Raw genomic sequence first — 21,213 nt, forward strand, 5'->3', positions numbered from 1 at the left:
AAATGGAACCCAGGGGCCTTCTACCTCTGGACCACATTCCCAGACCTATTTTATATTTTATTCAGAAACAGGGTCTCACTAAATTGCTGAGAGCCTGACTAAGTAGCTGAGGCTGGCTTCAAACCTACATGAGCCTCCTGTCTCAGCCTCCCAAATTCTGGGATTATAAGCCTGTGCCACCGCGCTTGGCTAAGAGACCCTATTTTAAAGTAAACATATAAAATGGGGCTGGAGGTGGAGCTCAGAGGCCGAATGCCCCCAGGTTCAATCCTTAGGAGAGAGAGAGAGAGAGAGAGAGAGAGAGAGAGAGAGAGAGAGGGAGGGAGGAGCGAGCGCGAGAGAGAGAAGAGGAAGCAAGCCGGCTGTGTGGTGGCACAGACTTGTAATCCCAGCATTTGGGAAGATGAAACAGGAGGATCTCAGGTTCATGGACAGCCTCAGCTACTTAGTGAGGCCCTTTGCAATTCAGTGACACCCTGTTTCAAAAACTGAAGAATTGCCGGGCGTGGTGGCGCACGCTTGTAATCCCCGCGCTTGGGAGGCTGAGACAGGAGGATCGCACGGGTTCGAAGCCAGCCTCAGCTACTTAGTGAGGCTCTCAGAAACTTAGTGAGACCCTGTTTCCAAATAAAATATAAAAATGGTCTGGGAGTTTAGCCCGGAGGTAGAAAGCCTCTGGGTTCCACCCCTAGTACCACCAAAAAACAAAACAAAACACCAAAAACCAAAACAACCCTGAAGAATAAAAATAGGGCTGGGGGTGTAGCTCCGAGGTAGAATGCCCCTGGGTTCAATCCTAGTATCCCCCCGCCAAAAAAAAAAAAAAAGAGGCAGAGGCCCTGGTGTCCTGTGTCCCTTTGGAGCCGGGGCAGAAACAGGTGGCCCCCATCCGCATGGCTTCTGCAGCCGCAGGACTCCAGGGCTCCAGGGGCGGTGAGAGGCCCGGGTGTCAGTGATGCAGGGGGAGGTCTCCCAGGCCAGCGGGAAATCTCTTGGCCCGGGGCCCTGGGAAAGCCCGAGGAGGGGCCGTTTCTCTCTTTCCCTTTGACTGGGTGGTAGATTCGGATCGGCTCCGCAGCCCACAGAGGGATCTCTTTGTGAAAACACGTTGCCCACTTCCTCAGGCAGAGAGCCGGCTGCTGGGCTGGGCGGGGTGAACAGAGGGGCTTCGAGCCCCAAGTGAGCAGGTCCCCCCAGGGCGGCTTCCCGCTGGGGGCGGGGAGGCAGCTGCGGCTTCCAGACCCTTCTACCTCCCACAGCCCAGAGCAGCGCCCAGGGGGACCCCAGCCCTGAACTGCTTCAGGGTTAGCACAAAGCTGGGGCAGCCGGGCCCAGGTCAGGCTGCTGCAGGGGCCTGGCACGGGCACGGCGACACATGTCTCGGCATGGGCTTTTAAAACCATAATTCAAGATGGGCGTGGTGGTGCACGCTTGTAATCCCAACATTTGGGAGGCTGAGATAGAAGGATCGCGGTTCGCGGACAGCCTCAGCTACATAGTGAGGCCCTTTGCAACTCAGTGAGACCCTGTTTCAAAATAAAGAATAAAAAACAGGGCTGGGGTGTGGCTGGGGGTAGACCGCCCTGGTGCTGTCTATTGTGGTGACCCCTCAGGGGGGTCTGGACTGGGGACAGACAGCGAGGGAAAGAAGCCAGTCAAGAGGGACACGGCCCGAGGCTTGGCAGCTCGACAGGTGTTTATTAGGCAGCTCCGCCAAGAACTCTCGACCCCACGTCAGCCAGACACAGCGGGCATCACAGCACGGAGCCCTGTACAACACCTGGCACCGAGGCGCGAGCAAAGACGAAGGGTTGCCGGGCAGGAAAGGGCCGGAACGTATCCGGCAGAATCTGCTCAGAACTTCAGGACCTGACCGGTCGCAGACAAAGCAACAGGGAGCTGAAAGGAGACAGATGCGCTAAACTCAGCCCCAGTGCCGGATGGAGACCTCCGAGAGCCGCCCGCCCCACTCGCCCAGGGCAGGGAGCGGCCTGTGAAAGGCCTGTCGGCCTGTCCCCTCGCCCGGCTGCAAATCATAATCTATGAACAAACCTCTCACACTTGGATACTTAACTGTCTACATAATGCTGACTGGCCCTTTTTATTTATTTATTTATTTATTTATTTATTTATTTATTTTGCAGGTCTGGGGTGGAACCCAGGGGCATTCTACCTCCGGGCTACACTCCCAGACCTTTTTTATATTTCATTTGGAAACAGGGTCTCACTAAGTTGCTGAGAGCCTCACTAAGTAGCTGAGGCTGGCTTCGAACCTGCGCGATCCTCCTGTCTCAGCCTCCCAAGCGCGGGGATTACAAGCGTGCGCCAGCATGCCTGGCCTCTATTTTTGATTCTTTACTTTGAAACAGGGTCTCACTGAGTTGCAGAGGGCCTCACTAAATAGCTGAGGCTGGCTGTGAACCGCGATCCTCCTGTCTCAGCCTCCCGAATGCTGGGATTACAGGCGTGCACCACCACGCCGGACATTTTAAAAAATTTTGAAGTAGGGTCTCACTAAGTTGCTGAGGTTGGCCTCAAACCTGTGATCCTCCCGTCTCAGCCTCCCAATTACTGGACTTAATTACACACAGCTAGGCTCTTTTGAGGGGTATTTGGATTCTCTCCAATTTGGGAGCCAACAGTCACACCGAACAATTTGATGTGGATTCCTTAGTACCTGCCGCTTTGATGTATTCAAGATAAGTACCCCCAGGTGTTCTTGCTAGGGCAGATAGCTGCGTTAGTTTTATAAATGTCTATATATTTTGCCATCATGGCCCCCAAACAGTACTAACAGCTCAGTTTCTTCTTCAAAACAGAAGGCAGGTGCTGGGTGCCGACCTCCTTACCGCAGCCCCCACCGCTGACGGCTGAGGCTGCTCCGGTCTCTCCCGGGCGGCCAGAGCTGAGCTCCGCAGGTGCCTGGTGCACAGAAAGCCAAACCTCAAGTGCTCCCAGTAACCCCCGGAACCTGCAAACAGGTCACGCAGCCGCCGACAGAGGCAGACGCATGGCGGAAGGGGCCTCAAGGCCTGGCCTGATTTCCGCTGTGGACTGGATGCGGCCTTCAGGGAGGGCTGGCCGCCAGCAGCTCAGGCCTTGTCTCTTCCTATCTATGGGGATGGTCTGGCGGAGGAACCCAGCTTACCAAGGAGCCCTGGAAGGCCAGAGTGGTGCCGCACACCACTTGGGAGGCTAAGAGAGGAGGATCGTAGGTTGGAGGCCAGGCTCACAACTTAGGGACCTCCTGTTTCAGAATAAAATAAATAAATAAAAGGACTGGGGGTATAGTTTGGAGGTAGCCTCTGGGTTCAGTCCCCAGTACCCCAAATCCCCTAACAAACAAACAAGTCGGGCGTGATGGCGCACGCTCGTAATCCCAGTACTTGGGAGGCTGAGACGGGAGGATCGCAGATTCCCGTGGCCAGCCTCAGATACTTAGTGAGGCCCTCAGCAATGTCATGAGACCCTGTTTCAAAATAAATGATAAAAAATAGGGCTGGGGGCGTCACTTGGAGGTAGAATGCACCTGGGTTCCATCCCCAGCACCACACACACAATACAACACAACAAAATAAAAGAAACCAAATAACCGAAGAGCCCTGTTCAGCCACCTGACACTTGTCTCAGAGGGAGGGCAGGAGGTGTCTCTCTGAGAGCAGCCCTGGCCACCGTCCTGACTCCCGGCCACACCCAGCTCCTTGGGGTGGGGGGCAGCTGTGTTCGCAGCCTCCCTGTTTCCTGTTTCCTGCAACCTTTTCCCATTCTGCGGCTGCCAGCGCCTGCTGGAGCCCTCGCCTGCGCAGGCCAGGAGGAGCAGGTGGCCTGGGCTCCTCGGCAGGTGCAGTGCTTCCGTGACTCAGCCCGGCCACGGTGCTCTTTGGCAGGGGCTAAGGTAAGACCCAGGAGTCTTTTTCAAAAAGCAGTGGTGGCCGGGCGTGGTAGCCGCGCTTGTAATCCTAGCATTTGGGAGGTGGAGATTGGAGGATCGCGGTTCCCGGACAGCCTCAGCTACTTAACAACGAGGCCCTTCTTAACTCCATGAGACCCTGTTTCAAAAAATAATAATTAAAAAAAAAAAAAAAGAAGCCGAGCCGGGCGTGGTGGCGCACGCTTGTCATCCCTGCGCTTGGGAGGCGGAGACAGGAGGATCGCGCAGGTTCGAAGCCAGCCGCGCTGGCTTAGGAGACCCTGTTTCCAAATAAAAATATAAAATAGGTCTGGGAGTGTAGCCCGGAGGCAGAGGGGCTTCCAGGAACCCCAGTGCCACCAAAAAAGAAGAAGAAAGAAAAAGAGAAGAGGAGGAGGAGGAGGAAGAGGAGGAGGAGGAGGAGGAGGAGGAGCAGCAGCTGCGGCAGCGGCAGCCTGGTGTGGTGGCTGCGCTCGTAAGCCCAGCATTTGGGAGCCTGAGACCAGAGGATCATGGTTCGCAGACAGCCTCAGCTACTTAGTGAGGAACTTCACAACTCAGTGAGACCCTGTTTCAAAATAAAGAATAAAAAAATAAGGCAGAGGGTGTAACTCGGAGGCCGAATGCCCCTGGGTTCTATCCCCAGACATGCAAAAATAAATAAATTAAAAAAATTTTTAAATAAAAGACTGAAAAAATAGGGCTGGGAGTACAGCTTGGCGGTACATCTGGGACCCTGAGTTTCATCCTCAGTACCACAAAAAAGGGGTACACAGCTGGGGGTAATCCCAGTATTTGAGAGGTTGAGACAGGAGGAGCGCAGGCTGGAGGCAACCCCAGCAGTTTAGCAAGACTCTCGGCAGCCTGCGAGACCCTATTTCTAATCTTTTTGGGTGCAGAGCAGCTGAGGCCAGGTCTGGGGTGCTGAACCCTGGGAGCTAACGGAGATCATGGGCCAGGAGCCGGTAGAGGCTCTGGGTGCAGCCTTTGGAGACATCTCTCTCCTCTCCTCTCCTCTCCTCTCCTCTCCTTCTCCTCTCCTCCCCTCCCCTCCCCCTCCCTCTCTTCTCTCTCTCTCCTCTCCTCTCCAAGTGATATCCCCAGCCTTATTTTTTATTCTTTATTTTGAAATGGTGTCTCACTGGGTCGCAAAGGGCCTCAGTAAGTGGCTGAGGCTGTCCTTGAGTGGCGATCCTCCTGTCTCGGCCTCCTGCGTCCCGGCCTCCCAAGTGCAGCCTGCGGTGTCTTTCAGCCAAGCATCAGCACTGGCAATGGGTGTGAATTTTGTCTTTTTCTATCACAGGAGACATTACATCCTGAACCCAGGACTTTATTTTGATAAGAGACATTCTCACTACAAGAGAGAGGAGGAGGAAATACACACGCGCGGTGGGGAGAAGGGAGGCTGCGAGGCTCCTCAGGGAAATGAGGCGCCCGGGGAGGCCACGGAGCTCAAGCCGCTGCTCGAGCCGCCATCCCAGCTGGTCTCGGGGACCCGCAGCCTCCGCCAAGAGGAGCCGGGGCGGCGGGGCAGGTGCCACCCCGCCAGGGCCAAGCAACTTTCCAGGAGGAGAGGAGCGGAGAGCAGAGCCCCGGGGCCGTCCCAGGCCCCCAGCACCCTCCGCGAGGGGCCCCGGGGCTCTGGAGCCTTCTCCCTAAGAGTCCCGATGACCATGGCCCTGGGTGTGTCCACAGAGGACTTGCAGTTGCTGAAAGCGGCGGGGCGGGCCGGGGTCCCAGGTCCGGGGGTCCAACCCTCGCTGACCCACGTCCTCGGCCACTGGGACTGCCCGAGCGCGGCCTCCGCTCATTTGTAAGACCTGAAAACAAGAGCCAGTCAAGTCGTCAGAGCGCTGATTTGCGGGCCAATGAGATGCGTTCAGAGTCCTGTTCCCGGGGCCACGGTCTGGTGTTAGGAGGCTCCCAGCTCCTCATAATCACTTTTTAAAAATTCAAAAGTTAGCCGGGCGTGGTGGGCGCACTTGTCATCCCTGCGCTTGGGAGGCTGAGACAGGAGGATCGCACAGGTTCGAAGCCAGCCTCAGCTACTGAGTGAGGCTCTCAGTAACTTAGTGAGACCCTGTTTCCAAATAAAAAAATATAAAATAGGCCTAGTAGCTGGGCGTGGTGGCGCATGCTTGTAATCCCCGCGCTTGGGAGGCTGAGGCAGGAGGATCGGACAGGTTCGAAGCCAGCCTCAGCTACTGAGTGAGGCTCTCAGCAACTTAGTGAGACCCTGTTTCCAGAAGCATAAAATAGGTCTGGGAGTATAGCCTGGAGGTAGAAAAGCCTCCGAGTTCCATCCCCAGTACCACCAAAAAAATAAAAAAATAAAATAAAATAAAAAAAATAAAATAAAATAGGTCTGGTAGTATATCCCGGAGGTAGAAAGCCCCAGGGTTCCATCCCCAGTACCACAAAATAAATAAATAAATAAATAAATATATAAATAAATAAATAAATAAATAGATAGATAGTTGCCAGACGTGGCAACTACTATCATCCAGTAGATGGGAGGCTGAGACAGGAGGATCACAGGTTCAAGGACAGCCTCAGCAAGTAGTGAGACTCTTGTCAACCTTGAGAGATCCTGTTTCCAAATAAAAAATAAAATAGGGCTTAGGGTATAGTTTGTTTGTTTGTTTGTTTGTTTATTTATTTATTTATTTTTGTGGTACTGGGGGTGGAACCCAGAGGCTCTTCTAGCTCCGGGATATATTCCCAGACATATTTTATATTTTTTTATTTGGAAACAGGGTCTCAGTAAGTTGCTGAGAGCCTCAGTAGCTGAGGCTGGCTTCGAACCTGTGCGATCATCCTGTCAGCCTCCCAAACACTGGGATTAAAATCCAGTGCCACCATGCCTAGCCTTGAGGGGGCATACTTCAAAGGCAGACTGTAGCTAGGGTTCAATCCCTAGTCACATACATATACACACACAAAACACACACACACACATAAACAAATAATAATAAAAATAAAGCTGGGTGTGGTGGTGCACACTTGTAATCCCAGCATTTAGGACTGAGACCGGAGGATCCCGGTTCGCGGACAGCCTCAGCTTCTATTTAGTGAGGCCCTCTGCAACTCAGTGAGACCCTGTTTCAAAAAAATAAATAAATAAAATAAAAAAATGGGGCTAGGGGTATAGCTCGGAGATAGAATGCCCGTGGGTTTCGTCCCCAGTACCGCCAAAACAATAAAAATAAAAATAAATAAAAATAGTTCGAAGCCGAGACCCTGTTTCAAAATATAAAAAAATAGGTCTGGGAGTGTAGCCTGGAGGTAGAAGGGCTTCCAGGAACCCCAGTACCACCAAAAATAAACACATAAATAAACACACAAATAAATATAAAAATTCAAAAGCTAAACCAGATGCAGAAGATGTGCCTGGAATCTCGGATGTGCCCGCCATCCTGTTCCCCGGCCCCGGCCCCTCCCCGACACACACTCACTGTTTGATGAAGCGAAGCCGGGCTCTCCTTCGCAGACCTGGAGGCAGAGCAAGGGCGCCGGTCAGTGTGGGCGGTGGGCCCCGGCCGCCCCCAGGGGCGAGGAGGAGGGCGGGGCCAGCACTGTGCTCCTTCCCTGGACAGGCTCGCACACTCGGCCCCCTTGCGGGTCACTAGAACCCTTAATTTTTGGAGGAGGTACTGGGGATGGAGCCCAGGGGCTTCTATCTCTGAGTTTGTAGCAAGATTCATCAACTTAGTGAGATTTTGTTTTAAAATAAAAGAGGGCTGGGGGTGTGGCTTAGAGGTAGCAAGCCTTTGAGTTCAATCCCTAGTATCAAAAGAAAAAAAGGGCCGGCGCGGCGGGCACGCTTGTCATCCCAGCACTCGGGAGGCTGAGGCAGGAGGATCGCGGTTCGCGGACAGCCTCAGCTACTTAGTGAGGCCCTCTGCAACTCAGGGAGACCCTGTTTCAAAATAAAGAATAAAAAATAGGGCTGGGCATATAGCTCGGAGGTAGAATGCGCCTGGTTCAATCCCCAGTACCACACACACACACACACACACACACAGGGTTGGGGTGTAGCTGGGAGGTAGAATGTCTCTGTGTTCAATCCCCACAACCAAACACAAAGAGAACTCCCACTCACCCGCCAGCCATGTCCCCTGCTGGGAGCTCTGGAAGGACTTTTACAAACAGTACCCTGGGGGAGGCCGGGCAGCTGAGGCCCAGGGAGGCCGGGGCGCGAGGCCGGGTCTCTAGATCAGAGAGCAGCTGCGGCCTGGGACTCCAAGCTGGGTTTGCCCGATTCAGAGCTGGGGTGGTCTCTATTTCGCAGCACGGCTGCGGGCCAAGAATTCCCGGGGGGCTGCGGGCAGGGTAGGGCGCTGCCTGGTGGGCGCTGGGTTCTGTGCCCCGCACAGGGGGCCGGGGTGGGGCAAACCCAGAAGAAAAACCTGCGGAACTGCCGGAGGGTCTGGGGGAAGAATTGCACCCAGCCGCCGGCTGCTCTGCTGCCCAGAGGAGGACAGCCTTCAGACAGCAAGCGGGGACCCGCGGGGCACCCAAGGGGGCGACTCACAGTACAGGCGGAGGGTCACGCCCAGCAACACCAGGAGAATCAGGGTGCCGGCCAGCAGCAGGCTGAGGGTGATGAGGCCACAGGGAAGTCCTGGAAGAGACACGGGCAGCGTCGATGCCCACAGGCAAGCCAGGAGGGACCGCCGCCTGCCCCTCCCGTGCCCTGAGCAAGGCTGCGTGCGGAGCTCGCCCTGCGCTGGGCGTCAGCTGGCGGCTATCTGTGGCTTGTCCTTTGCTGTCATGAGCGGTGTGGCTGAGGCCTCGTGTGCAGGTGTGCAGGTGGGTATGTCCTCCTTTGTGGAGTGCCGGGGATGGAACCAGGTGTGGCCTCCCTCTGTGCTACACTCCTGGCCCTTTATATTTATATTTTTATTATTTTTGTTTTGAAACAGGTCTCACTAAGTGGCGGAGGGCCTTGCTGAGTTGCTGCGGCTGGCCTTGACCCTGCGATCCTCCTGTCTGAGCCTCCCCGTGGCTGGGATGACAGGTGTGTGGCACAGCGCCTGGCTAATCTGAGCTGCCTCCCGACTCGGGATCCCTTCTGAGCCCAGCTCAGAGCTGGGGAGACAGCGCCTCGCGAAGCCTCCGCAGTTGATTCCAGCACCCACACTGCCACGGGCTGTGGAAGGAGGGAAGGGAGAGGGGAGGAGGGCGTCTGCCTGGTTTCTGGGTACGGCGGGGTGGGGTACTCACTCTTCTGGGGCGCTGGGCTGGGGGGCCGGCACGGTCTCTTCCTTGGGGTGGACTTCTGGGTGGGCTGGGCGGTGGTGGGAAGGACGTCCACTGCACAGAGAAAGCAGGGCGCATCTGAGCCGGGTCGGCAGCGGCTGGACCTGGGAGTGCCGTCGCCCGTGTGCCCCGTCTCGGTCCCGGGTGCCCGTGGCCGCTCCTCGGGCCGCCGCAGGACTCCACGCGACAGAGGAGGAGAACCCTAGATGGGCTCCTGAACGCTTAGCTGCATCTAGAGCCCAGTGATGTGGCAGCAGGTGTCCTGGCGAGAGAAGGGCCCAGGAGCCGCCAGGCCTGAGCAGAGCCCCCGCCTCTGATGAACCACTGTGTCACCTGGGCGGCCGGGGAACTTTCTGTGCCTTGGTTTCCCCAAATGCTGACCCCCGCTTCCTCCTGGGGGTTGCTGTGAGGATGGGGCAGCGTTCCCAGCACGGTGTGCAGTAAGAGTGGTCCCGCCCAGGCCCACAGCCCTGGGCTCCCGCCCTCCTCGTGGTCCCCAAGCTGGCAGGGCTCAGAGGAGGAAGGCGGGCGCCCTTCCCTGTGTGTGGAATATCACGCAGACGGGCGGCTGCAGGATCTGTCTTCCTTCTCAGGTGTCCTTAAACATCAGAGAATACGAGCCAGGTGCAGTGGTGCACGCCTGTCATCCTAGGACTTGGGAGGCCGAGACAGGAGGACCTCAGACTGGAGGCCAACTTTAGCTACTTAGGGAGACCCTGTTTGAAAAAAAAAAAGAACAACACATTGGCGCGGCGGCTCACGCCTGCCGTCCCAGTGCCTGGGAGGCCGAGCCAGGCTGTCTGTGCGGCCGGCCTCGGCAGCTTAGTGAGGCTCTCAGCAACCTACAGAGACCCCGTTTCGAAATAACATATAAAAAAGGGCTGAGGGTGTAGCTCGGAGGTAGGACATCTCTGGGCTCAATCCTAAACAAACAAACGCTGTGACCTTCCCACGGTGCAGGTGGGCGAGGGCTGGCTCCCCGGCTCGAGGGAGATGGTGGCGCAGCCGTCAGCGGGAGCTTTTGGGCTTGGGTGGAAGGAAGCTCTTCTTTTCTCTTCTCTCTTTCTTTTCTTGTGGCCACTGAGCCCAGGGGGTGTCCTACCTCTGAGCTATATACCTCCATCCCTATTTTTCAGTTTTGTTTTGAAACAGGGTCTTGGCCAGGTTGATGAGAGTCTCACTGCTTGCTGAGGCTGTCCTCTACCCTGCAATCCTCCCTTCTCAGCCTCCCAAGTGCTGGGATTCCAAGTGTGCTCCACGAAGCCGGGCTGGGAGAGGGGCTTCTGAAAAACAGCTGCTCGGATTTCACCTTCCACCTTCCTCAGACCCGAGACTCCCGAGAGAGAAGGTGAGGGGCCCGTTGGGCCAAGAGCTATAAACCCAAACCCCAACTCTCCAGAGCCCACAATAAACGCAAGAACCAAGAGACCCCCACTCGGGGGAGGCCTAGATTCTTGCCCAGAATCTCACCTGGCCAGGGTCTCAGCCCTGAAGCTGGGGATCTGGTTTCTGGGTGCCCCCACATGAGCACGCAGCAGGGGGATCACCGGCTAAGCTAAAGAAGGGGCTACCTCAGAGGCGGCCAGGGAAGTTGGCCACGATCCCTCTCCACCCTCATGGCGGATGCCTCAGGGTCCGGCCCCGCCCTGGACCCCTGCGCTGCTGAGCATGCGCAATACGGTCTGCCTGGACTTAAAAGAGGCGCCGTCCGCCTAAAACACAGCCGACTCTTAGTATGGAAAAGTAACGGAAGCTATGTCAGTAATAATTTTTATGCTGATGACCTGCTGAAATAGCAACATAAACTGAGTTCAATAAATGTATTGGGTAAATTAACTTCACTTCTTTCTTTTTACTTTTTAAAATCTGGCTGTAGCCGGGCGTGGTGGGCACGCTTGTCATCCCCGCGCTCGGGAGGCCGAGACAGGAGGATCGCGCAGGTTCAAAGCCAGCCTCAGCTACTTAGTGAGGCTCTCAGCAACTTAGTGAGACCCTGTTTCCAAATAAAATATAAAATAGGTCTGGGAGTGTAGCCCGGGGGTAGAAAAGCCCCTGGGTTCAATCCCTAGTACCACACACACAAAAAAAATAGTTTTATAAGCTGGGCATGGTGGTGCATGCCTGTGATCCCTGTACTTGGGAGGCTGAGACAGGAGAATCACAGGTTCGAGGACAGCCTCAGTGAGTAGTGAGGCCTTCATCAACCTTATGAGAGCCTGTTTCCAAATAAAAAATAAAATCAAGTGGGAGGGTGTAGCTGGAAGGTAGAATGCCTCTGGGTTCAATCCTCAGCACCACACAACAACAACAACAAAAAAAATAATAATAGAACTGGCTGGGCGTGGTGGCGCACGCTTGTAATCCCTGCACTCGGGAGGCGAGACAGGAGGAGTACGCAGGTTCAAAGCCAGCCTCGCTGGCTTAAGAGACCCTGTTTCCACATAAAAATATAAAGTAGATCTGGGAGTGTAACCCGGAGGTAGAAGGGCTTCAGGGAACCCCAGTACCACACACACAAAATAATAATAATAATAATAATAATAATAATAATAATAAATAATAATAATAATAATAATAATAAAACTGGGTGTGGTGGTGCAGGCTTGTAATCCCAGCATTCGGGAGGCTGAGAAAGGAGGATCGTGGTTCACGGACAGCCTCAGCTACTTAGTGAGGCCCTCTGCAACTCAGTGAGACCCTGTTTCAAGATAAAGAATAAAATGTAGGACTGGGGGTGTAGCTCAAGGTAAAACGCCCCTGGGTTCCCTCCCCAGTAACACACACACACACACACACACACACACACACACACACGCGCGCGCGCGCGCGCGCACACGCACAGTAATCATAATCATAATAATGATAACAAATAAATGGTCAGCACAGTGGGAGCGGTCATGTGCCCCGCCGTGGGTCACCGCGTACAAGGGGCGGCTGCTGGCAGCCCTGGAGGTGCCCTGGGTCCCGGCCCGCCCGGCCTGCGCCCCTGGCTGCTCAGGGCTCTGCCCTGCCCGCCGCGCTTACCCACGCTCAGCCGCGCTCCCTCCCAGAAGGTCACCTCGGGGGTCCCGATGGTGACGCAGAAGTAGGTGCCGCTGTCCTCAGGCTTCGGGCTCTTGAGCTCCAGGACGCTCCGGGTGAGGTCGGTGTGCACTTCCAGGGCGCTCGCCGTCATCCCCTGGCTGTAACTAGTCTTTTTCTGGGGGTCCCAGGAGGCCAGGAACTCGTAGTAGCTGCCATTGCTGGGGGGCCAGGGCTGCCTCGCCCAGAATATGCGAATTTTGCTGGGGAACATCTTGGTCTCACAGGACACTCTCACCGGCTTGTTGGTCGGGACCGTGAGGACGCCTGAGGCCCGCTGCAGGCCGGAGCCGCCCTGCAGAGCTGCGGGCACAGGCGCGGGCTCAGCGGCTTGCTGGCCAGTGACCGGCCAGGGGCCCCAGGCCACGCGCCCCCTCCCGGGAGATGGCGGCAGGGCCGGCACCCCTGCGCCCAGCGACGCCTGGCTACAATTCTGCCAACGAGGATACACTCCGGTGTCTGGGCCTCTGTGTAAATTATCTCAGTCTGGCCTCAGGATTTTTATTTGTTATTATTTATTTGGGGGTACTAGGGATTGAACCCAGGGGCATTCTACCTCCTAGCTACACTTTCAATCCTATTTTTATTCTTTAGTTAATTAATTTATGATACTGGGGATGGAATCCAGGGCCTTCTACTTCTACTCCAGACCTCCAGACCTATTTTTTTTTTTTTCTGGTACTGGGGATGAAACCCAGGGGCGTTCTACCTCCAAGCTACATCCCCAGCCCTATTTTTTATTCTTTATTTTGAAACAGGGTCTCACCGAGTTGCAGAGGGCCTCACTAGGTAGCTGAGGCTGGCCTCAACCTATAATCCTCTTGTCTCAGTCGCCCAAATGCTGGGATGACAAGCGTGCACCACTGTGCCTGGTTCCCTATTTGATATTTTTAAAATTTGGAAACAGGGTCTAAGTTGCTACAAGTCTCACTAAGCTGCTGAGGCTGGCTTTGAACCTGCGATCCTCCTGTCTCGGCCTCCCGAGTACTGGGATTATAAGCATGCACCACCCTGTCTGGTTTATTCTTTATTTTGAAACAGGCTCCCACTAACTTGCGGAGGGCCACACTAAGTAGCTGAGACTGTCTGCGAACCACGATCCTCCTGTCTCAGCCTCCCAAATACTGGGATTATAAGTGTGCGCCGCCCACCACAGCTGGCTCTAGTTTTTTTTTAAACACTGAAATGGGAATCTAAGTTGCTGAGGCTGTCCTCCAAATTGTGATCCTCCTCTCTCCGCCTCCCAAGTACTGGGATTTGCAGCTCAGTGAGACCCTGTCTCAAAATAAAGAATAAAATAATAGGGCTGGGGGTATAGCTTGGAGGTAGGATGCCCCTGGGTTCTATCCCCAGTACTGCAAAATAAGTAAATAAATACAAAATAAAAATAGGACAGGGGTACCACTTGGAGGTAGAATACCCATAAAAACACCTGTAGATTGGATCGCCAGTTCAAAAGAAAAAGGAGGGGGACGCCCATGAACCCAGCTGTCCCGGCTGCGGGACCTCAGGCCAGCCATCCGGCCCCTCTCCTCACTAGGAAAGGTGGAGGCTTGGTGCTGCCGTTGGCACGAGGCCCATTGGAGTGAAAAGCTCCACGTTGGCTGCAGTGGTACGTGTCTGTAATCCCATAATTTGGGAGGCTGAGATGGGAGGCTCACAGATTCAAGACCAGCCTCAGCTACTTAGCGAGCCTCTCAGCAACCTAGAGAGGCCCTATCCGAACAAAACACACACAAAGGGCGGGGGGTGTAGCTCGGAGGTAGAGTGCCCGGGGTTCAAACCCCAGCAGAGTATGTTCCCTTCACGACCAATGTCCCAGTTCCCATCAAGGCCAGTCTGATCCGGCAAGCCTTTGGTGTTGACCGGGGACACGGGAAGACCCTGCGGACATGGCGAAGCTTACCGGGGACAGAGCGGGGTGGGCAGCGGCCAGAGCCGTGTGTGCGTGTGCGTGTGCGTGTGCGTGCACACGTGCACGCGTGCCAGCTTCCTGAGTGAGCTGTCCATTTTCCACCCGTGTCTGTGGCTCAGGCCGCGAGGACTCATGGTGGCCTTCTCAGAACCGATGACTGAACTGGGACCTTTGGTACTGGGAACTGAATCCAGGAGACATCTTCCTCCAAGCTACGCCCCGGCACTTATTTTTGTGGTACTGGAGATGGAACCCAGGGGCGTTCTTTCTACCTCTGAGCTATACCTTCAGCCCCCTGCTTTTTTAAAATTTTATTTGAAAGCAGGGTCTCACCGAGGGCCTTGGTGAGTTGCTGAGGCCGGCCTCCGGCCTGCGATCCTCCTGTCTCAGCCTCCCAAGTCCTGGGACTGCAGGCCTGGGCCACGGTGCCCAGCTGACCTTGGACTTCTGACTCCACCCCCAGGACACTGCACAGAGGTTCCCCGTTGTCTTGGGTTATTGACCTCTCGGATGAGTTAAGAATCAGTAATTCCAGCTGCTGGGGGTGGCACACGACTGTGATCCTAGTCCTTGGGAGGCTGAAGCAGGAGGACTGCAGGTTCAAGGGCGGCCCCAGAAACTCAGCAAGGCCCCCGGCAACTTAGTGAGACCCTGTTTCAAAATGAAAAATAAGGAGGTCCAGGGGTGTAGCTCGGAGGTAAAATGCCTCTTGGTTCAATCCCCAGTAGATTCTTATTCTCCTTCCTCCCAAAAAAGAACGGACATGCCAACGTTCAAAATGAGTGGACAACGGCAACGTCCACCAAGCGGGGCTGCGGTGCTCTCCTGAACAGCCAACCCCAACCTGGAGCTCGGACCCTGCACGGAGGAAACGCGGACCTCCTGCGCCTGTCGTGTGTGTTCCACAACACGCAGTAGGGCTGGAAATGCGTAGCTGCCCAACAGCCTTTTCGAGAAAACGGAGGGCCAGGCGCGGTGGCGCAGGCTCGTTATCCCAGCACTCGGGAGGCTGAGACTGGAGGGTCGCACAGGTTCAAAGCCAGCCTCAGCTTCTTAGTGAGGCCCTCCGCAACTCACTGAGACCCTGTTTCAAAATCAAGAATAAAAAATAGGGCAGGGGGTGTAGCTCGAAGGTAGAATGCCCCTGGGTTCCACCCCCAGTACCACAAAGAAAGGGAATAAAAACAAAAGAAAGAAAATTACGAAGGGCCCACGAAGGGCCCTGTGGAGTCCTGGGGAGACACATCCTGCTCTCTCCCTCCCTCCCTCCCTCCTCCTCCTCCTCCCCCTCTCTCCCCCCCCCACTCTGGGCCCACTTGCTCTTGGCCTCTGGACACTGACCCCCAGGCTGTGGCCGCCCCCAGTGTGTGGGACCCACCCAGGCCTCACAGCCCGTGCTCTCTCATCCCAGAGGCCGCATCTGCGAGGGGCCGACATTTCTAGAATCACGGGGCTTCCTGGTGGGCTCACCGGGTCAGAGCTGGGGCTGCCGGCCTGGTCCCCCACAGGATGGACGACAGGCCTGGTCCCCCACAGGCTGACCCGCCTGGGGTTGTGGGCCGCAGGCTAGTGCGCGTTGGGGGCTTCTCCCAAAGGCAGCCTGCAGGGGCTGAGCCAAGGTTTGGGGGACCCAGCCTGGGGGCGCCCCACTGCAGGGACCTCAACACGGGGCGCAGGGAGGCGGGCAGAGGGGTGTCCTCTCCACCCCGCTCCCTTCCTGGGTCTGGTTGGAGTGGAGCTCGGGGCGCCGCGCCCCTGGCCGAGAGCTTACCTGCGAGCTGGGCGGCCAGCGCGAGCCACAGCGCAGGCTGCATGGCGGGGACCTGGACCTGGAGTGGGGCCGGGGAGGCGGCAGGGAGGATCGCGGTCCCCGCCCCGCCTCCGCCCCTGGCCTCCCCCTCTGGCCTCCCCTTCCGAGGCTCCTGGGCTGGAAATGGGGCCCTCCGAGCCCGCGGCTGCGGGTCCCACGTAAGGGCAGGGGCGGGACCTCCACTTCTCCCTTCTCTCCCTTTTTCTTTCTTCCTTTCTCTCTGGGGATGGAGCCCAGGGCTTCCTACTCTGAGCTGCACCCCTGGCTCCTCCCCTTTTTTGTGCTACTGAGGAGTGAACCCAGGGGCCGGTCTACCTCTGAGCTACTCCCCCATCCTCCCCGGCCCTATTTTGTGTCTTATTTTGAAACTGGGTCTCCTTTAATTGCTGACAGCCTCACTAAGTTGCCTAGGCTGGCCATGAACCTGCCATCCTCCTGTCTCCACCTCCCAAGTACTGGGATTGCAGGCATGCCCGAATTCCCCTTAAATTTTTTTTTTGTGGTACTGGGGATGGAACCCAGGGGCAATGTACCTCCGAGCTCCACCCCAGCCCTATTTTTGATTCTTTATTTTGAAACAGGGTCTCACTGAGTTGCAGAGGGCCTAAGTAATGAGGCTGGCCTCAAAAACTTTGATCCTCCTGTCTCAGCCTCCTAAATACTGGGATTACAAGTGCGCACCAGCATGCCAGGAAGAAGAGATAATTTCTAGGAAAATCTAGGAAGAATTTTCAAACAGTTCTGGAGTGGCATATTAATGTTGGGTACATTTTCTAGAGCCTTCGGGCAGGCTGGGGGGCAGTCGTGTTTAGTCAGGACACAGTGGCCACCTGGTTAAAGTGTGGGTCTGTTCTAGTGCTTCTCGTGGTCGGCGTCTTGACCACAGTTGTGGGAGGGTTTCTGCGTCTAGGTGGCTGAACCCGTGAGCAGTCCATGGCACCCTATGTGTCTGGGAGGGGCAGGCTGCGTAGCGAGTCCACATCAGGGCTAGGAGGAGAGCCAGAGCTGGCAGCCCACACCAGATTGGGGGCGAGAGCCGAGTCAGGGCCGGTGGGGCCTCAGAGGGGTAGGAAAGGACATTTTGGAGATGTGCTTATCCTCCTGGATTCCAGGGAGCCCAGGGCTGGGCCTTGGATCTCTGACCAGAAGTGTGACCAGGAAGGAGGAGGGGAGGGAGGACAGAGAGGAGGATCCCAGGAGCCACGCTGGAAGGGAGGAGGAGAGGTCCCTTCTGCAGCCATGCCTGAAGGCCTAGGGCAGGCGTGGCTGGGCCCCCCAGTCCTGGTCTCCTTGCCCCACAGGTGGCTCTGGCTGCAGAGCAGCTGACAGAATCCTGCCCTCCCCCCAGTAGATGTCTAGGGCAGAACGGCCAGAGAGCGGGGCGTGGTGGCTGGCACATGCTTGTGATCCCAGTATATGGGAGGCTGAGACCAAAGGATCGTAGGTTCAAGGATAGCCTCAGAAAGTAGTGAGACGCTCATCAACCTAGTAAGACTGACCCTGTTCTGAAATAAAAATAAAATAGGGCTGGGGGTGAGGAATGAATGGTATGCTGAGGTAGAATGGCCCGGGCTCAATCCTCAGAGACACACACACACACACACACACACACACACACACACCCCACCCCGGGAACTTGCTACTTTCTAATTCCGGTGGCATGATTCAGGCTGAGAAGGATCTGTATGTCTGGATAATTCTACAGCAGCACTGAAAACAAGGAGGTGGAATGCCCCCAGTTCCACTGTTTTTTTTTTTTTTTGGGGGGGGGGGGATTGACCCAGGTGCATTCTACCTCCAAGCCACACCCCAGCCCTATATAAATATATATCTAAAATATATATCAAATTTTCCCCCTTTGGACACAGGGTCTCCCTAGGTTGATGAGTCTTGCTACTTGCTGAGGCTGTCCTTGAACCTGCGATCCTCCTGTCTCAGCCTCCCAGAAGCGCGTCACCAGGTGAAGTTTGAGGGCCTGGTCCTACCTGAGGGGTCGGGGGAGGGAGACACGGAAGGGAGAAATCTGGGAAGGGTCTCTCCCCCATGTCTTCAGATTCAGACTGCAAGAGAGAACCTGGCAGAAACAGCCAGGAATGAGACATGGCGGAGAGGCAGCGGTGGACCCCAGCACAAGGACGCCCAGGGTCGGCTGCAGACCAGGGAGACCCGGGGAGGAAGGGCCCGCCTGCGCCTGCGCCCCGCGCGGCCCGCCAGCGCCCCCTACGGGCAGGCGGTGAAGCTGGCCGCGGGGCTCAAACCCTTTCCCTGTCTGTTGCTCGACTTATGAGCATAACTAGCCGGCACGGTGGCACACGCTTGTGCTCCCAGCATTCTGGAGTCCGAGACCGGAGGGTCGCAGTTCGCGACCAGCCGCAGCTACTTAGCGAGGCCCTTCGCAACTCAGACCCTGTTTCAAAAAATAAGACTAAAAAAAATTGGGCCGGAGGTGCAGCTCGGGGGTAGGATGCCCCTGGGTTCCATCCCCAGTACTGCAAAAAACAAAGACAAAGACAATTCCCCCAGAAAACAACAAAGCAAAACAAAAATTAGAGTGTGGTGTGGTGCACGCCTGTAATCTCAGTACTTGGGAGGCTGACACAGGATCACAGGTTCGAAAACAGTCTCGGCAAGCGGGACTCTCATCAATCTAGCAATGCCGTGTGTGTGTGTGTGTGTGTGTGTGTGTGTGTGCGCGCGCGCGCGCGTGTCTATTGAACCTAGGGGCACTCTACCTCTGGGATACGCCTTTTTATTTTTATTTTGAAACAGGGTCTCACTAAGTGGCTGAGGCTAGCCTCAAACCTGGGATCCTCTTGTCCCAGACTCCCAAGCACTGGGATTACAAGCTTGCGCCTCCATGCCTGCCCGGCTTGACAGTTACTTTCTGAATTTAGCCAGAACGTGTCTCCTGTGTCTCCCAATGGCTTAGGTTTCGCTCTTAGGATGCGTATCTCTGCAGAGGCCTTGGAGCAGAAGTGAGGAGCCCAGAGCAGGCTCAGCTTCGAGCAGGAGCCCACCCTGTGAGCCATCTGCGCACCGGATGGGTGGGAGCAGCCCCCATAGCACCACAGGGCAAAGTTTCTGCTCCCAATTTTGGCAGTTTCACAAGTTGTAAGGCTCCCCAGGTCGTCAGCATCACCGCCCGCCGCCATGCCCTGCCCGGTTCACGGGGACGAGGCCATCTGTAAGAGGGTCCGTGTGACGCAGCTGGTGTGGCCTAACGTTCAGCTATATCGTACTAAGTGTTCTTACAGTCCTGTCAAACCAGAATCATCTAGTGGCATTTTATTCCTCTCAATTCCTTTCTCTTCAGTTTCAACTGTTTGGAAAAACAGATCAGTCACAGATTTCTATTCTAAAAAACTAGATTCAAATATGAATAAGCCCGGCAAAGGAGACAGGAAACTGAGCTGGGTGTGGTGGCGCACACCTGTAACCCAGGACTTGGGAGGCTGAGACGCAAGGTGGTTCAAAGCCACTTTAGCGAGGCCCTCAGCAACCTAGTGAGCCCGTTCCCAAATAAACAGAATTGGGCTGCGGGTGTCGCTTGGAGGTAGAATGCCCTGGGTTCCCTCCCACACCAGAGAAATGATTAAGTACAACCTGCCCGCGGTTGCTACCTCCCCCCAGAAAGTCCGTGTTGAGTGGGAACACATCAGATGTGCTACAGCATAGAGAAATTAGAACTCTTTATTGTTATAAACGTTTCCAGAATATAAACTGATTTTGTATCAAGAATCTTTGAATCTTTAAAAACTTTATGTAACATAAATTTATTATTATAATGTATTTAAGTGTCCACTTTCCAACCTAGAAAATACACTGCAAATTAGATCTAACAAAGAAAAAAAGTCTATCAAGGGTAGAGAAAACCGCATAAACTCCCCCCCCCCCCCGAAAACCAAACAATGCCAGCCAGGAAGAGGCTCCGTAATGCCCATCACGTCCCCATTTAAAACAGGCCATTTCCCAGTGAAGAGCCCGCGCAGGGCTGGGGAAGACGGAGCCACCCCGGGCCCAGCACAGGGAGGAGGGCACTGCGGGGGCCAGCGGGCGGGGCCGCGTGCAGCGAGCCTGCTGTGCATTTCATGTTCACTGGGCCTCGCTTAGAGCAGGACCTGCTCACGTGACAAGTGTGTGAGCAGGCGCCGGACCGGCCTCGCCGTCGCCGTTTCCGATGCCCTGCGGGGCAGCAGCTGGGCTCAGAAGCCCAGGATGGACTGGTCCCAGAGCATTTCCTCCTCCGTCCTCGCCGGGGCCTCTTCCTTCTTCTCCTTCCTGCGCTGCCTCCGGTCCTCCTTCCTCGAGGCCTCGGCCCGGGCCCTCCTCTCCTTCCGAGGCGCCAGCTCTCCGGGGCTGCCCTTCCTCGGGGTGCCCTCGGCGCTCCTCCTCCTCTTGTGCTTGGGCCGCCCCTGCTCCGCCTCTCCTCCGCCTGCCTCTGGGTGCCAGCTGCCATGCGGGTCCTGCCTGTGCCGACCGCGTGCCTCTTCCTGCCTGCCGAGGCCTAGGGGTCCCGGGAAGCAGTCCCTGCGGGGCGGGCAGGGGCTCGGGGTGGCCGGCTGCAGCCCGCTGTGGTGAGGGGGCAGCCAGGCGGGCGGAGGGGCGGCGGCGGCGGTCTGGGGAAGGCTGCAGGGTCTCGGGTAGGCCAGGCGGGCCCCCGCCGGGAGCCTCTGACCGCACACTGGATGCCTGGGTCTGGAATGCACCTCTCGGCGCCCGCGGCTCTCCAGATAGTCCTGCCTCATGGTTCGGAAACAGGTCTTTGGCTCTAAGCCCCTGGCCTTCTGTACTTTGATGTAATCTTCCAACTCATCTTGGAAAGAGTCGAAGGACGTCGTGGAATGCTTCATTAGGGTGACAAGAAGGAGTTCTCTGCGAAGACGAAGGGCACTCCCTCGGTCACTCTGCTCTCAACGTTTGCTCTGCCCTTGAGCAGGCACGCCTGAGCGAGTTGGAGCCTGTGCGGCCTGAGCGCTAGGCTCAGAGGGCGCCCAGGCCACCGCGGAAGGCAGAGGACAGCGGGCGGCCTGGCTGCCGGCAAGCGCGGGGCGGCCGGGGGCAAGTTCTCTACTGCTAAGACAACAGAACCAGCGAGCAGTCACTGGATCTTTACTCTTCAGCCTCCTCAGGCAGCGAGCACACTCGCCCGAGCGCAGGCTGCCCGCTAAGGACAAGGCTGTCTGTAAGGTGCTCTGGGAGCACTGGAAACCAGAGGCTCGGTACCTGCCCCAGGGG

The 21,213-nt window shown here is 56.1% G+C and overlaps 1 protein-coding gene across 1 annotated transcript; it reads right to left on the minus strand.

Moving 5' to 3' along the window:
* Positions 1-20,180: 20,180 nt before the first annotated feature.
* On the minus strand, positions 20,181-20,846 carry KRCC1 (lysine rich coiled-coil 1; the record flags this gene model as incomplete). Its single annotated transcript, XM_080711432.1, has 1 exon — positions 20,181-20,846. Exon 1 carries the CDS (start codon positions 20,826-20,828, stop codon positions 20,181-20,183), a length of 648 nt encoding a protein of 215 aa, XP_080567558.1. The 5' UTR covers positions 20,829-20,846.
* Positions 20,847-21,213: the final 367 nt, after the last annotated feature.

The sequence above is a fragment of the Muscardinus avellanarius genome, assembly GCF_963383645.1.
Source record: "Muscardinus avellanarius genome assembly, chromosome: 15".
Taxonomy (NCBI): Eukaryota; Metazoa; Chordata; class Mammalia; order Rodentia; family Gliridae; genus Muscardinus; species Muscardinus avellanarius.